Here is a 17,184-nt window from a genome sequence, read left to right on the forward strand (position 1 = left end):
TTTGCACCTCCTCACCACCCTACAATGTGATGAAGAGCAGGAACCAGGGAGACACAGCCTTGCCTGCTTGACATACTTTGTGTGTTTAAATTTCTCATGTTAAAGGAGAAAGTGATCCATCTGCACTGTGTGCTAATTATTCGTCCAGTACTGCGTTAAAGCGCTTTATATATTTGATCCAACTTAGTTCTCATGAATTAGAGGGAGGCGGTGTTGTCTGTATCTTAAAATTGAGAAGAGGAAGTTCTAGAACGGGATATCATTTCAGAGTGAAACTCAGAACTTGGTGGGTTCATTGTGCCCTGTTATTATACCATTTTGTTGTTTTATTCTCAGGGTCTTTTGTGGTTCCATATAAATTTTAGGATTGTTCTGTTTCTGTAAAAAGTGCCTTTGGAATTTTGATAGAGATTGTACTGAATCTGAAGATTGCTTTGGGTAGTATGGATGCTTTTTACAAGGTGAATTCTTCTAACCCACAGGCATTTATTTGTTTTAGTCAATTTCTTCCTTTAAAGATTTTACTTATTTATTTTTACATAGGGGAGGGAAGGGAGAGAGAGAAACATGGATGTGTGAGAGAGACATTGATCAGTTAGTTGCCTCTTGCATGCCCCCAACCAGGGACCTGGCCTGCAACCCATGCATGTGCCCTAACCAGGAATTGAACCAGGGACCTTTTGGTTTGCAGAATGCCCCCCAACGCACTGAGCCACACCAGTTGGGGCTTAGTGGTTTTTTTTTTTTTTTCCTTTAAAACTCAAACCTCATAACCATAGGCTCCCTCTGAATTCAACAAGCCAATTGAAGCCATTGCAGTGAAACCACATTCACCTCTTGTGTACGTCTTTGTATCTGTACCTCCTTCTCCTTGTCCCAGTGGAAGAGGCTGATTCTGCCCCCTGTGCCCTGGATCTTCTCCCATTTCCCTTCTCTGGAGACTCATGTCTTTAATCATTGCCCTTCTTTCTACGTCCCTTCTTAGACCTCTTGCTTTCTATGCTGACTCCTTTTAGTGCTTATGTATTTTACCTAACAAATGCTTACATAGTGCTTACTAAGTGGCAGACACTGTTCTAAGTGTGTCACAAATATTAATGCCCTTAATTCTCTTTGTAACCCTATGAAATAAATACTGTTATTATCCCTGTTTTATATCGAGGCACAGAGAGAGTAGGAACGTGCCCAGGGTACGTGACTCGTGTTGGGACACAGTCCTGTTTCTTTCGTGGTAGACCAGCAACTAGTCCTCCTTCATCAGTCTGCGTCCTCTGCAGCTGGCTTTCTCTTCACCTGCGAGCTCAGAAGCTGGGAGCAACATCTGCCGTCTCTCCGCACCCGCTGTCACCTGGATTTGAGCCCTGGAGCTGCCGCTGCCTCTACTTTACAGAAACTACTCTTAAAGCCAGTACTATCTACTCGTGGCGTTTGGTGGACGTTTTTATTTTCTTTCTGTAGAGCATTTGAACTTGTTGATTACTTCCTTGAAACTTTAATTTGGTGTTTGCTTCTGTCTTGCTGGCTGACTCCTTAGCCTGTCCCGTGTGTCGGCATTTTTGGGACTCTGTCCTGTTTATTCTCTTGTCACCGTAAACGTGTTTTCTGGGTGATACCACTCCCAGGCTTTGCTTTCCTTCTGTTAGTCACTTGAACAGCCGTGTCTTCAGCTCAGCTTTCTCTCTTGAGCTCTTCGCTTTTGTATTGTGCTGCTAACTGGATAGGTCCACACAGATTTTCTCGACACCTGCCCCTCACCACATATAAACTCTACTTCTCTTTTGCTCCCCGAGTTTCAGTGAGTGGTATTGCATCTGCTCAGATGCCCAAGCCAGAGTTCTGTCATTTCAGACTCTCTTTCGTCTTCCAGCATCTGGTCAGAAACCAAGTGAGATGGCTGGGCATTTCTGTCTCTCGAGTGTCTGTCTCTTACCTGAATTCCTGTGAGAGCCTTTGGACTGGTTTTCTCAGCCCTAGTTTTATGCCACCCCCACCTCTCCCACTGTGTGGTACACGTTTTAGTAAGGGACATTCTTTCTAAAATGTACATCTTTCTAAACAGCATTAACTCAGAAATTTTTGTATGAATTCTCCGTGAATTTAGAATGAAGTCCAAGGCCTTTCATTGTCTGTCCTCCATGTAAGCCACACAGAGGTATTTGCACACATCTGAGTGGACTCTGCTTCCCTGAGCCTCAGGAATGGATTTTTAGTCCTCTCTGCCCCCTGCTTGCCCAGATTCTCTACCTGTCAGTCTTCTCCTTGTCCTTCAGGTCTCAGCTTAGACAGACTCCTTGAGACCAGCACTGCCTGTAAATTTCCTGTTTTGATGAAAACTCAAATGAGCTCTGCTGTGCCCATTTCGGTAGCCACTGGCCGTATATGGCTGACGAGCATTTGAACATGGCTAGTGTTGTAGAGGAACTGGACTTAATGTCTTATATAACTTTAATTAATTTAAATTTAAGTAGCCCTGAGGGGCCAGCGGCTGCTGTATTGGACAGTGTAGGGACTGTTGGGAGGGGGCCCATGTGCTTCTTGGAATTCTGTTCTTACCTTTACCCAGACACTTTCCCCAAGAGCAATAAAATAGCCGATAGTATTGGTGGGGTCAGAAAAAATTCACAGGAACAAACTCAGGAACTCAAATTCCATTTATATGAAGACAAGAATATTACAATGTAGCCCTGGCTGGCATGGCTCAGGGGATTGAATGTGGGCCTTCGAACCAAAGGGTCTTGTGTTTGATTCCCAGTCAGGGCACATGCCTGGGTTTGCAGGCCAGTGTTTCTTTCCCTCTTTTTCTCCCTCCCTTCCCCTCTCTGTAAAAATAAATAAGTAAAGTCTTTTAAAAATATTACAATGTAGAAAAATCATTTTATCAGAAAAAGATTTTGGTTTATCAAGAACCAGTTACTTTCAGCATACTCATATGCTCCTTCTTTAATACTGAATTTGCTTTTGTGATGCTTAAATATAAGCCGTGAACAAAGAGGCTAGGTGAAATTAATTATCAAAATTTACTTCAAACACTTTATTTTTGTGGATGCCAAATAGCACTGCAGTTTTTTTTTTATGCTACTTGATGTTGGATTGTTAGCAAATATCAGTGGAACTTAAAATAGGTGAGAGCAGTATGTAGAGATCTTTGAGCTTTGTTAAGGGAAAAGATGTTCAAATATAAGCAATGAGTAGCACTTAATGCATTTCTTTCTTGGGTGTACATGTAGGTAGAATGGAAAGGGAAGGGATTGCTTAGTTCTTTGGACCCTCTTGAGTGGAAACTGTCCTAGGCCACGCTGGTCTAGGAGGTCTGAAGGCTGGAGATGGTCATTACACAAACAAGGAGTTGTAAAGCTAGAATATTGTTACCAGGATGTGGGTCTCCTTTTAAATGGCACAGTGTGAGTAGAGAGATGGAAGAGGCCTTAACCCCCGTCCCACCAGCTTGCCCGTTTGAACAGAATCTTAGGAAGGCAGTGCAGCTTGTTGACTCTGATAGGTTTTTGTGGCCAGGGGAGGGTGTGTTAGTAATATACTGAGATCTCATAGAATGGCTCATCCCTTAAGTATTTTTGAGGCACTGGGTCTGTCACTGGGATTACTAAGCAATAGACTTAGAAGGCAGGGTCTCCTTCGATGCACTCACCTATCTGGGCACTCTGGGCATAGTAGGGGGACATTTAAATGGTTCATGGTGAAAGAATATTGAAATATAGTCTGTGTTCACAAGTTCACCTTTCAACAGGACATCGTTTATTCAAAGAAAATATGGAGAAATGAAAAGAATTCTTTCAGAAGTAACAAAATTTTAAAATTAATCATACCAAAGAGTTGTAAATGTTTCTGACAGAGTAAAAAAGGTACTAACTGCTAAGTCTGTAGGCAACCAACAGAAATCATTTGGATATTGATGACCTAACAAATTTCCGGTACCAGATGGTATTAAAAGACTTTTCCCTTTTAATGGAAAAGGGAACACAACCATGAGAACACAACCTTTTCCTCACTGTTTTAGGATTGTAGAGTTTTAGTTGCTAGGGAATCTTGGCAGTTGAAAGTGCAGAGCTCTTGACAAGTGACCAAAGGAGAGAGCACAGAGGGCTTGTGAGTATATTTTGCAGCAGAAACTTCAGAGCACTTTTTGCTCTTTCTAGACATAAAATGCCTTCTGAGGATGTAGTGTCGGCAGTGCAGTGCTCTGTGTAATGGGGGGCCCTCTGCTTTGCTTACAGAGTCCTTAAGGCTGTGTTAGAAACTTTGAGTGGATATTTGTCATAGCCACTGGTCATTAAAGGCAGTAAGCTCTTGGTAGCATAGTTAGAGACTTTCCTGTATATTCTTCAGAATTGCATATAGGAGAAATTGTGAATATTTTCAAATAAAAAATATTTCAAATAGACACAAAGTGCAGAATGGGGTATGTTTAGGATGTAATAGATATGGGGGAAGAAACTTGAATAACATGGGTAGGTATAATATGATGTAAATACTGTCACTGATGAAACATAATTATTTAGATTTCCTTATCTGGATCATGATTTTATTAGCAACTGATGTATAGTAGTTAAACTCATTGAAACCATACAAATGGGTAGATGTAGCAGTCCAAGGCCTTAGTAAACTCTGTATTTTGAAGCTAAGTATCTGGCCCTTTCTGTATTGTTAGATTAAATCTAGTATAAGCTCAATTATGTGGCTTTGTTGTTAGCCTTAAATTACATCGATCATTCTCATTATGCAAAACAAATGTCACACCTGGTAGGTGCTCATGTTCTCATTTTGCCTTTTCCTCATATTACCAGTCACTTTTGCTTGCTAACTTGAGGTGAACTTCATCTGTCATCAGAGTGGACACAGTGTAGAAACTTCTAACTGTATAAGTAGGATTCCTTTTCAAACTGAAGTATAATGTTTATTTGCAAGTTAGAAGGATGCCCCAGTATCAGGAATCTGGCACACTCATGTAAAAAGTTCTTGCAACTGGCTAGTTGAATGGTATTTATGGGGAATATGTAAAGCAGGCCACTGCAATAAGCTTTCAGTGACATTAGAATAGTGTGGCACAGTAAAATACTAGAAGAGTTTGTTATAGAATGTATTGTAGTTTTTTGAGACAGATTTCAGTTATGCATTAATTTACTTAGAATAGTATAAGAGATATTTCATAAAGTTAGTTTTCCCCACAGTGTGCAGCTGATCAGGGGAGGGAAGCTCAGAGGATTTCTGGGTAGTGAGGGGAGGGGCCATTTTAGGGTTGAGCTTTGCAGGAAATTATAAAGTATGTTAAATGTACAGAGTTTGTGGATAATATGTTTGTCTTTTTATCACGTTCTAATATAATGAAGATATTTAATTTAGCTAAAAGATAAAGCAGACTTATTTAACTATGAAATTGATAGCTTTGATTAACAGTAGTTATTTTATCATAACAGTTTTTGATAATCATTTTGATTTTCAAATAATGTTGGTTATGGTAGCATTGTAGAACCTACTCGCATTAATGATAGTGTAGGTATAGAAAAATGTTTCTAGCCTTGTTGTAAGTCATAATGGTTATGAAGTAGTTAGTAGATGCCAAACTGTGTACTGTATCTCCTAGCCTTAATTCCACTGGCTTTGTCAAATTCTTATTTGCGATAGAAATTCAAGACTATAGTCACTGAATAAGTTGCATTTTCTTCCCTTTTTTCCCCTATAGATTTACCTTTTTGAGGCCATGTGCAGTTCTCCAAAAACTTTTTCCAGTTGTCTTCCAGTGACCTCCTCAGCCATTGTATTTCACTTTTATATTGCAAGCTTCTCTGATGGAAATTTGGAATTTTAGAATTCTTGTGTATTTCTCTTTTGCACAAATATGGGGACTTAGAAAAGTATTAGAGGTTAGTGTGTGATCTCTGCCCTTGGTGTCCTGTGACACTTCTTCGCCTGTCTCTGCTCAGGTCTGTTCATGATGGATAAGGCTCCTCTCGGCACACGTGCTCTGCTGTAGCAGAGGAAATAGATTAATTATTTTCAGCTGCGGTGTCGCCCAAGATTTCATTTCTCTTCTCTTTCCTTCTCTTCTCGAATGTTGGCAGTGTGTGTATCAGAGAAGACTAACTACATACCCTTTCTCTCCCTGTGTTTCAAACCAGGCAGACTTGGGACAGGTTTAAAACTCCTCTTGTGATAAAAGACAAGATCCCCCCTTTCAGTTTCCCAGAACCTTTTAAAATGCAGAAGAATGTGGGAAATTGCCGATCAGTTAGTTAGTTAATCAGTAATAACTGTAGTAAGTGTACAAAAAGCATGGTTCTTACAAGGGCATTTGGCTGTCTGTTGCTTTCCAGCTTTTCAGCACGTTGCTCTTTCCTACCTCAGGGGCAGCTTTAGAGGGATTTGTGATTACCAGGCGTCCCTGGACAGAGGCTCCTTCCACAGCTCCTTCCGTTCCTTCTGTCCTTCCCTTCTTCTCTCCTGCCCTCACTTTTTGTGGCTTTGACATCACCCAGATGGTGTGTTTGTGAAGTCAGTAGGTTGAAATAGGTCTAGAGTGAGTGGGAAAATGTTTTCAAATGGTGATTTTTTAAATTATTAACCAGTGAACATGTGGCATCATTTGCTATTACAGACCAATGGAGTATTGCTAGTTGAATCTATCCCAGGATGTTTTACAGTATTTACAACACACTAGTAGTGGCCAAGTTTTGTAAAATTTATAGTCTGCACTATAAGCATCTTTCAAGTGGGTTGAAATACATTTTTGAAGTTTAATTTTTCTGTATTTCAATAAATTACGCTAAAAAGTTTTCATTTACTTACTTTTGGAACTATCTTTACTTGCTTTCCCCCTTAGCTACAACAAAATTAGGGTAATAATAAAACGATATAGGGTAGATCCACATATCTGACATGGATACGTATTACATATAGAGATATGTACAGATATGTATATACACCTTTTTCCTCATTTTTCTTCTGCCATATAATGTTGAGTACCGTCAGTGGTATTAGAATGTGTCCTGGTCTATTGCTGTGACACACTAAACCGAATGGGAAGATGACCCTGCGGTGGGACAAGCAGGTCAGCTGTCTGCTGGCCATTTCCTCCAAGCTTTAGTTTTGAAGGAGTTAGTTTCAGGGAGTGATATGTCAGTGTTGAATGCAGGGTATAAAGAGGCTGTTCTCTAAAGGACATTGATTGCCATGATTCTTGTGCTTTTGTGGCACAACTTACATATTGGACAGAATGCGCCTTTTGACCCATTTAGAAAAATATTGGTGCTGTGGCCATGCACTTTCTATAAACTGTTAGTCGAGTGTTCTTTCATTAGTTGCCTTGGGAAAAAAACCGTATTAGCCCTAGCACTCTTATGTGGAGGGGAGGGGGGGTAGGGGAACAGGTCTTTATCTGAAAGGCAGCGCAGGACATTCAGACTCCTTCAAGTTATGTAGAAATAACCGAAAGACTTCTGCAAGAAGCCTGTGAAATAGTGTGTTATGTAACATAGCATTAGATATTAATGTTAACTGCATGTTTTTTGTCTTGCAAAAATGATCGGCAAGCAGATGGAGGTATCTTTAAAATTAAACCACTTTTAGGCGTCCACTCCTTGCGAACCATTACAAGTTAAAATTTGTCGCTAAGAGTTGTTCATAATTCTTTGAGTAAGGTCAGCCTTGTTTCTTTGTCAGTCATGAATGCCAAGACTATCTGCATTACTGGCTTTGTAATTCTGTGGGATGATTTATGTCTTACTGATTATTTGTTTCCCCATGAATCCGCACCTGTAGAGGAGCTCAGAGTCTGAGAGCAGGGCTCCTGAGCTTCAGAATGTGCAGGAATCACTGGGGCCCTGTTAATAAGATGCAGATTCTAGGTCAGGAGGTCTGGGTGGACTCAAGATGCTGCATCTCTCACCAGCTCCTCGGGGATGCCAGTGGTTCCAGGACGCCCTTCAAAAGGCAAGGGAGAGAGGCAGGTGAACAAACAGGGACAACCATGTGTTGGTTCTGTAGCTGTCGCCCCTGGTGTGGTGGAAATCATAGGGAGGGTTTCAAAATCAGCCTGACATGGGGAGGGCTGGGGGTTGTGAAGCTACCCTCAGTGGGTGGTCACAAAAGAACTGAGACTGAACGAGGCCAGACTGCGCAGTGCAGAGGGGGATGGCGGGAGGCAAGGGTAAGCAGGCAGGTGTAAGGGGCAAGGCAAGTGTGAGGATGTGAATGCATCGCTGGCAGTAAACTTCCAGTGGTTTGACAGACCCAGCCTGGGTAATCGTGGGTGTTTCACATGCAGAGGAAAGGCAACTTGGGGATCTGATTACAAAGTGCCTTCTACCATGCTGGAGCATTTGGACTTGATCCTGAAAGCTATGGCAACTCCGTTAAGGATTTTAATCAGGAGAGAGACATGATGAATGTTGTGGTTTAGAATAGATCATTTAATCAGCTGTGTGAATGCGTTGAGACCAGACTTGAGCAAACCAGTCAGCCTGTGGTGCTTTGTCCTTCACTGGACCACAAAGGCCTGGCTTCATCCCAGATAGTGGGAGTTAGGAGGAGGTAGACTTGTGAGGGACGTGGGAGGCAGGATCAGCAGGTTGTTGGGTGCGTTGAACAGGTGGGCTGTCTGGGGCGTTTATTATGATGGCAGGCTGTGCAGGACAGGGCTGCATCTGTACTGTTCAACTCTGTGTGCCCAGTGTCTGTGAACTGCTTCATGCAAAGTAGGCACTTGTTAAATATTTTTTAAAAGGATGAATGATGGGAAGGATTGAGGGTTATTACATCCTTTGGCTGAGTGGAAGGTGTAGATGGAGATAACTGTTATCAGCTACAGGGAATACTGATTTGTAAAGCATAGCATTACTCTGTAGAGTGTCAATTCTGTGCATAGCTTTCCCTATTAAAAATATATATCTTCCATTAGCATCAGCAAAATTGGAGATTACCTAGTGATATAAATACAATTTTTATTTTCCCTTTTTTTTTCATTTGGTGCTTGGACTAATAGAGATTTTCTGAAGGACTTCAGGTCCTTTTTTGTTCTTTCTACATCTTTTTCTTCCAATAAAATAATGAATGAAAATAACGTACAATGCCACTAAGAAAAATAGTGACTTTACTGTAGTTATGTAGAGTTTTAGTTGAAAAAATTAAGCTTGCAAATTACTAAAGGGCAATGATAACATGGTGATTGTGAGTGGGAAAGGTTTTGAAATCAGCTGTCCCTAAGCGCATGAATTTTGTATGGTTGAGAATCATACCTAACATAATAAAAATTACTTATTAAGAAATAGAAATATATGTTTGGAGATAATACAGAAAAGACATAATTTATAGGTTGAAAAATATAGTTAATTAACATAAAGTATGATATGTGAAAAGATTACTGTGTAAATTTTCATCACAGGGGTAGGTGTACACCTTTAAGAGAATACTCATCTCTGAGCAAAATATTTTTCATCAAAGAGAATCGCTACTATTTGATATGGTTATTATCTAAGAATGTTACCGCTAAGAAGAAACATATAGCCAAGTTGTCCATAGAATGTTCCGTAATGATGGAATTTTCCATATACACACAGTGACCACCAGCCCCATGTGACTGTTGAGCACTTGAAATATAGCTTGTGCAGTTGAGCAACTGAATTTTACATTTTATTTAGTTTTAACTAATTTAAATAGCAACATGTGCCTAGTGGCTGCCATGTAGGACAGTGTAGTCGTGGCGGATTGGCACCACCCACACATACTAATGAGGAAGAAAATGTGGTCTTGGCCAGGGGTTCAGGAAGGGTATCATCTGGTTCATGAGGCAGATCTGGAGTTGACTTGTGGTGAGCTGATGTTCTGAATTTGGAGGCATTTTCTGATTCTTTATCTGGGTCATCGTTCTTGGATTGATGCTTTCTCCCATGGCAAGCCTTGGCCTGGCTAGGTTTTCCTCTCCCTCCGCTGCTGTTGGGGGCCACTGGTGCGCTGTCCACAGCCTTTGTGACAGCCTTTGTGATCTGGCTGAAAGGACGTTCACTTTGAATAGAAATTGAGCAGTACTGGGCCCTTTATCTTCTGTGTTTCCACCTATCAGCTCATGGATCCTGCCCTTCCCTCGGTATGGTTCGTACGCTTGATGATTGAGACTTCTTCATGGCTTGTGCTGAGGGGGGTGATGAGTGTTTTCCCAACTGCTAGACACTCCCTTGGAAATTCTGAAACCCATTTCACTGGGTCCCAAGCATCATTGTCACTGTTCTGTACTATTCATTGGAGGCAGAGGAGAGAAATTGAAAGAGAGCAACTAGAAATGAAGCTGTAGAACAGTAATAGTCTTCAGCACGTGAAAGGCAGTCATCCTTGAACTCTGCACTTGCCCAGGTGTTAGATAGTTAAGAAAAAAGCCTCCTTGGCGTGGCATTCTACCATGTAAAAGGTTTTCATATTCACCTATTTCCTTGCTAGCTCTCTAAGTCACAGTGATACCAAATTAAACGTGGCTACACGGTAGTTTAATCACTGATTACAGAAATTTTGAGAGGTCAGAAATTCACTTCAAAATATTAATGTGTAGTTTTACACAACTTATTTCTTTCATCTTGGTTTGTTGTACTCCCTTTGCTTCCATCTCCCATTATATGTGCTGTTTGCTTGGTTGTTTTTAGATCTGCTTATTTTTCATCCTGCTTATTTCCATTGAAATTAACTAATAGATTTAATGTAGTGTTAATATGTGCCAATTCCTAAAAGTTGTAGGGTGTATACATAAATTTTTTTGAAAGTGAACTCTTCTATTTGCTAGTGTCAGTAATTGTTTTAGCGACTTCTCTGAGTAAATGGACCTAGTTGGGCCTTTAAAATTTTACCCTCCCTGGTCAGCTGCCATCTCATCTATATACTTCTCGCTCATCTTCGGGGATTGTCTGCCATTGAATAGTTTGTGGGAGGTGTTTACCCTTCTCAGTCTGAAAAGGGGCTTTTTCATTGATTAAATGAAGAGGGGGTTGGATGAGACGTTCTCCAAAGTGCTTGGCAGCTCTGACATGTTCACAGTGGGTTTCACGATGAGTCTCTGCAGTGGTGGTGATTCTCTCAGATGAGCTGTCTCCTTGGGGCCCCTCCTCACCCCCAAACACAAGAACCCTCGGAGCTTGTTCTGGTCTCAGAACATACTTGCCAGTAGGGCACTGTATCTTCTACTGTGTACCTTATAATATCATGCGTAGTGGAAATGCTTCGCCGTCATAAATTAATAAGAGATGTTTTGTAAAATGACATCCTAATTTTTATGACATAACCCCCAACTCTTAATTCTTAGGTGAGAGGTTGATTACCTAAAGCAGGGGTGTCAAACTCATTTTCACTGGGGCCACATCAGCCTCGCAGTTGCTTTCAAAGGGCCGAATGTGATTTTAGGACTGTATAAATGTAACTGCTCCTTCACAGTTAAGCGAGAGCTCAGTGCTGCCGCTGGGTAGAAACAAGGTGCCAGGTGGGATAAAACGAAGTGGAGGGCCGGATCCAGCCTGTGAGTGGGCCTTGTGTTTGTTGCCTGTGACCTAGAGAAAAATGTAAGCTCCATGAGAACAAAGGAAGTTTTCATTTAGACATATCCGAGCAGCTATACCAGACCTGGATTATAGTAAGTGCTCAGTAAATATGTTCTGAATAAAAAATGTGATTTGAGATTTTACTTGGTTTTTATTTAACACTGAATCAAACATCAATACAACTTTTATGTTTGATTATTGCCTGGGTAATATTTATCATGCAGGCAATAACTATGAGAATTATTCAATAACACCTGAAATTTCTATCTCTTCTTTTTAATGATCTGTAAAGCTGCTGTAAGGGAGCCGCTGGCTCGACTTGGAATGTGGACAGTAGGAGTTGAGACGTGTTGGTGTGGAGAGCGTGCTGGGGTTCAGGGACTCAGTGCCAGAAGATGGAAACTGCCTTCTTCATTTTTTGATATTGATTGCATTTTGGAGTGATAATATTTGCATATATTGGGTTAAATAATAACTCACTAAATTAGTTTCACTCTTTTTGGGTTACTTTTTAAGTGTAGCACTAAACATTTTTAATCACATGCAGTTCTGATTTGATGGCCCTTGGACAGTGCTGCTCTGGACATAGAAATGTAGACACTGAGTGCAGAGAAGGGAGCAGCCTTCCAAAAGAAGTTTTAAATGAACATCTGCTAGAAACGAAATTATGTGTTGCAGCTGTGACTTGGGAATGTGGGTATTCAAATGGTCTTGATCAAATTTAAAAAGACCAAAATGAATTAATTAGATTAGCTCAAATGAGAAATATGAAATCCAACTACCAGATGGATTCCTAGCATAGTCACTAGCAGAGTCTTGAGGTCAGAAAAGGGGCAGGAAGGCCGTGGTGGGTGGCGGCTGTCTGAGCAAGCGGGAGCAGTCACTGAAGGCACGTTAAACCGTAGTTTTGAACTTCTTTGCCCAGAGCTGTCCTGATGGTGGTCACAGTTGTGGTGAGCAGTGTGTTTACTTGATTCCAGGCAATGCTGTTGTTTCCATGCCACTGGAAAATGGAGTCTCAGGGGAGGGGGTAGGGCGGTAGAAACCCAAGAGTCAGGTAGGGTTACTTTCCGCGAGTGCCCTGTCTCGCCCCTTCCCACACCGGCAGGCAGGTTCTTTCCCCGCTCCCCTCAATTCCATTGCCTCTTCTCTGCCCGGGTCAGTCCCCTGGAGCTGGCTGGGAACCCTGTCCAGGCAGTAGCATCTCCTCCATGATACGGGGTGGACCCTGGAGGATGCGGCTGTTAGCCTGTAAAAACAAGGCCATCAAGGACATATAAGTAGACATTGCCTTCCTTAAGCTAATTTGAAAGGTTATTTTGGTAAGTGGTTAGTCTGCACGGCTGGTTTAAGCTATTATCAAGTCCATTTCAGTATTTATTTCCTTGAAAGCTAAAATGAGCCTGGAATAAATGAAGACTGACTGCTTAGGCTTTTTAGGAGTAAATTTAATTTATAAGCATTTGTTTTATTTTGCCCTGGAGATTTCTCCTTTTCTTGCTTTTGGATTTTAAAGTAGTTGTGTAGTAAAGCAGCATGTCTATAAATAAATGGCTTTTGTGCTCATCTTGCTTTCACCCATCTGACCTGTTTTTGGAGAAAGTACATAAGAAAATTCATGGCAGTTAGCGGCAGAGTGAGGAGACCTTTGACTTCAGCTGACAGCTGTCACCTGAAAACTACAGACCTGGAGACCCCCTCAGGTGTCACGTCTGTAGTTCTGACAGCGAACAGGAATGTTGTTTACATTTTCTGTAAGCAGAATTCTTCCCTTGTTAGGAATGTGTTAGAATAGGGCAGCAGAAACTGATTTTTTTACCTGTCTTATTGGTGAGTTCTCAGCAGTGCTGGGTGGCCCATTGTTCATCCTCGTGCTCACAGAGGAGTGTGTCAGTGGAATTTATGACTGAGTCTGTTTAGAGCATCACTTTGGAAATTCTCCCATAGACGTTGTTTTTTCAAGTTGGGCAGTATCACACAATGCTTAATGTGCTTCTAAAGAGGAAAAAAATGAGTTAAATTCCATAGATGTTTAAGATTTCAGACATTTTTCCTATGTGAATTAGTTCTTTATTAGGTTGTTCATTTAATTAGCATTCAACAAAAATACTTTCCTGTTTTGCTTGTTGAAACAGTCTTTAAATTGGCTATTTTAATTGGCCACAAAATCTGTTCGGAACTGTTTGAATAAACTGCGGAACGTCGGGTAGTGTATAACGCGTGCTGTAAGCACAGCATGCTGACGGATGTGCCTGCCCACTTCCCCGCACCTGGGCGTGCCCTGCCTTATCCCAAGAGGTTAAGACAAGGGTGAGGGTTGCATGGATATATCTACATATTTTTTGTATGGTTACTTCGAACTTCATTCTCTTAAAAGAATTTTCAGTTCTGACTAGTTTTGGGCAAAGTTTTCTGTTTCTGTTGATGAGAACGGTTATAGAAACTGCCCATCCAGCCAGGGTCTGTCTGAGTGGTCCCATGGGCCCCTGGTTTCCCCAGAACCCAGAGCCTCTGGGTGAGTGAGTGAGTCCAATGGCCCTGTGATTGGACTTCCTCTGCCGGCAGTGCAGGCCGGGAAGGTGGTGGGTCCAGAGCCACAAGTGAAATCGGTCCTCTTGGAGGACGAAAGCGCTTCTCCTGTTTTTTTTCTGAGTCTTGTATATTCCTGCCATTGAACACAATGAAATTATGAATTTATTATGCTCTGAAACTTGCTTTCCAACGTCATTATGGATGCATTTTCATTCGATGCCTGCATACCTGTTACATAGTTGTAGGTGGGCTGCAGATACCTAATTTGTACTAAATGACTGATTTTGGTATTTGTATAATCCTCTAGTCAATTTAACTAAGTTGGGCTTTTCGCAGCCCTCGGAGCTGCGGCTGCTCATCTGATTACACTGCTCAGGGGAATAAGGTTAAGGGCGGGCTGTTGGTAACCAGAGCATTTCTAGGGCTTTGGTTCAGCAGATGGGCCGCTTGGCTATATTCATACATCTGCTTGCCTGCTGTGGCAGCTGCTGCTGCTTCATGTTGTGTTCTTTTGTTCTGTTCCATCCAAGAATGGAATGCTAGGAAGTGGAGTGAATGGATTAATTTAAGGTTAAGGTTAGTGTTTTGCTTGCTTTCTAAGTAACCGATCACAATAATGCTTCTGATAGAAGCTAATGAGTTTCTCTTAAAGGGAACTAGGTTTATAAAATACAGCTCAGCGAGGGGGGCTAGATTAGTATTGTTGATGAAAACCAAATTCAGATGCGTGAAATACTGGCAGTTTTTGTCATTTGTTCCTAATTCTTTGTTTTCTTCCTTCCTCTTCCCCACCTCCCACTCTCTTCCAGGACCTATATCCCGACTTTGCCTGACGCTGCAGGGTCCAGGAGAATTAAAGAAATATGGAATGACATGAAGAAGATTAGTTAAGGATTACAGGCTTTGAGGACGAACACCACGGTGAAGTGAAGCACAGACAAGCTCCTGGGCTGTAGTTTGGAGGAGCCGTGTGTTGGAAGAAGATGGCAGATCCCGGAATGATGAGTCTCTTTGGGGAGGATGGGAATATTTTCAGCGAAGGCCTCGAAGGCCTTGGAGATTGTGGTTACCCTGAAAATCCAGTGAACCCCATGGGTCAGCAAATGCCGATGGACCAGGGCTTTGCTTCTCTGCAGCCGCCCCTTCATCATCCCTCCACTAATCAGAATCAAACCAAGTTGACCCATTTCGATCACTATAACCAGTATGAACAACAAAAGATGCACCTGATGGATCAGCCGAGCAGGATGATGAGCAGCACCCCTGGGAACGGACTGGCGTCGCCTCACTCGCAGTACCACACCCCTCCCGTTCCTCAGGTCCCTCACAGTGGCAGTGGCGGTGGCCCCATGGGCGTCTACCCTGGCATGCAGAATGAAAGGCACGGGCAATCTTTTGTGGACAGTGGCTCCCTGTGGGGCCCCCGAGCTGTTCAGGTACCAGACCAGATACGAGCCCCCTACCAGCAGCAGCCGCAGCAGCCCCAGCCGGCTCCGTCGGGGCCCCCCACGCAGGGCCACCCTCAGCACATGCAGCAGATGGGCAGCTATATGGCACGTGGGGATTTTTCCCTGCAGCAACACGGTCAGCCACAGCAGAGGATGAGCCAGTTTTCCCAAGGTCAAGAGGGCCTCAATCAGGGAAATCCTTTTATTGCCACCTCAGGACCGGGCCACTTGTCCCACGTGCCCCAGCAGAGTCCCAGCATGGCACCTTCCTTACGTCACTCAGTGCAGCAGTTCCACCACCACCCCCCCACTGCTCTCCATGGAGAATCTGTTGCCCACAGTCCCAGATTCTCCCCTAATCCTCCTCAACAAGGGGCTGTTAGGCCACAAACCCTTAACTTTAGTTCTCGGAGCCAGACAGTCCCCTCACCTACTATGAACAACTCAGGGCAGTATTCTCGATATCCTTACAGTAACCTAAATCAGGGATTAGTTAACAATACAGGGATGAATCAAAATTTAGGCCTTACAAATAATACTCCAATGAATCAGTCCGTACCCAGATACCCCAATGCTGTAGGATTCCCATCAAACAGTGGTCAAGGACTAATGCACCAGCAGCCCATCCACCCCAGTGGCTCACTTAACCAAATGAACACACAAACTATGCATCCTTCACAGCCTCAGGGAACTTACGCCTCTCCGCCTCCCATGTCACCCATGAAAGCAATGAATAATCCAGCAGGTACTCCTCCTCCGCAAGTCAGGCCTGGAAGTGCTGGGATACCAATGGAAGTTGGCAGTTACCCAAATATGCCCCACCCTCAGCCATCTCACCAGTCCCCCGGCGCCATGGGAATTGGACAGAGGAATATGGGCCCCAGAAACATGCAGCAGTCTCGTCCGTTTATGGGCATGTCCTCAGCACCGAGGGAGTTGGCCGGGCACATGAGACCAAATGGTTGTCCCGGTGTCGGCCTTGTGGATCCACAAGCAATCCAGGAGCGGCTGCTACCTGGCCAGCAGCACCCTGGCCAGCAGCCGTCTTTTCAGCAGTTACCAACCTGTCCTCCGATGCAGCCCCACCCGGGCTTGCACCACCAGTCTTCACCCCCACACCCGCATCACCAGCCTTGGGCACAGCTCCACCCATCACCCCAGAACACCCCGCAGAAAGTGCCTGTGCCTCAGGTAAGGGAACTCTGATCCTGCCTGCCTTGTGGTATAAAATGTAACTCGAACTTATCTAACAGTGCTTTTCTTTAAACGTCATGCAAAACATTTTCATTATGAGATCCTTAATTTTAATCTTGTTAAGCCACTCCGTAATCTCATTTTTAAATATTACTCCATTTATTTACTCTCTCGTATACTGACTTAATGCATTTATTCACTTATTCAAAAAGTCTTGATTCTTCCTGTCCCAGGAGTTGTGCTAGGTGCTAAGAATGCATAGGAAACTAAGTTGTCACTGTCAGCAGGGAGGTGGGCATTGGACTCAGAACAAACATCTTTTCCTTCTCCTCCTATTCTTTCTATTTCTGTCTTCCTTTATGTTTTAAAAAATATAGTTTGTGGTAGTCCCTCCCACCTCTTTTAGAAAATTATAATTTATTTCCTTGGGAAGCTGCAAAATGTGTTCTTCTGTAATATTTATTTTACCAGCTGTTGCATGG

At 42.7% G+C, this 17,184-nt stretch overlaps 1 protein-coding gene across 4 annotated transcripts in view; it reads left to right on the plus strand.

The window, feature by feature from the left end:
- CHD7 (chromodomain helicase DNA binding protein 7) overlaps positions 1-17,184 on the plus strand; it is a 197,524-nt gene that overhangs the window by 50,523 nt on the left and 129,817 nt on the right. For all 4 annotated transcript variants that reach the window (XM_037058607.1, XM_037058610.1, XM_037058609.1 and 1 more), the window contains exon 2: positions 14,870-16,699. In XM_037058607.1, coding sequence (XP_036914502.1) covers positions 15,044-16,699 — 1,656 coding nt within the window. In that variant the 5' untranslated portion in view covers positions 14,870-15,043. The remainder of the gene's footprint in view (positions 1-14,869; positions 16,700-17,184) is intronic.

The sequence above is a fragment of the Sturnira hondurensis genome, unplaced genomic scaffold (assembly GCF_014824575.4).
Source record: "Sturnira hondurensis isolate 20B ecotype Veracruz unplaced genomic scaffold, ASM1482457v3 Scaffold0010128, whole genome shotgun sequence".
Taxonomy (NCBI): domain Eukaryota; kingdom Metazoa; phylum Chordata; class Mammalia; order Chiroptera; family Phyllostomidae; genus Sturnira; species Sturnira hondurensis.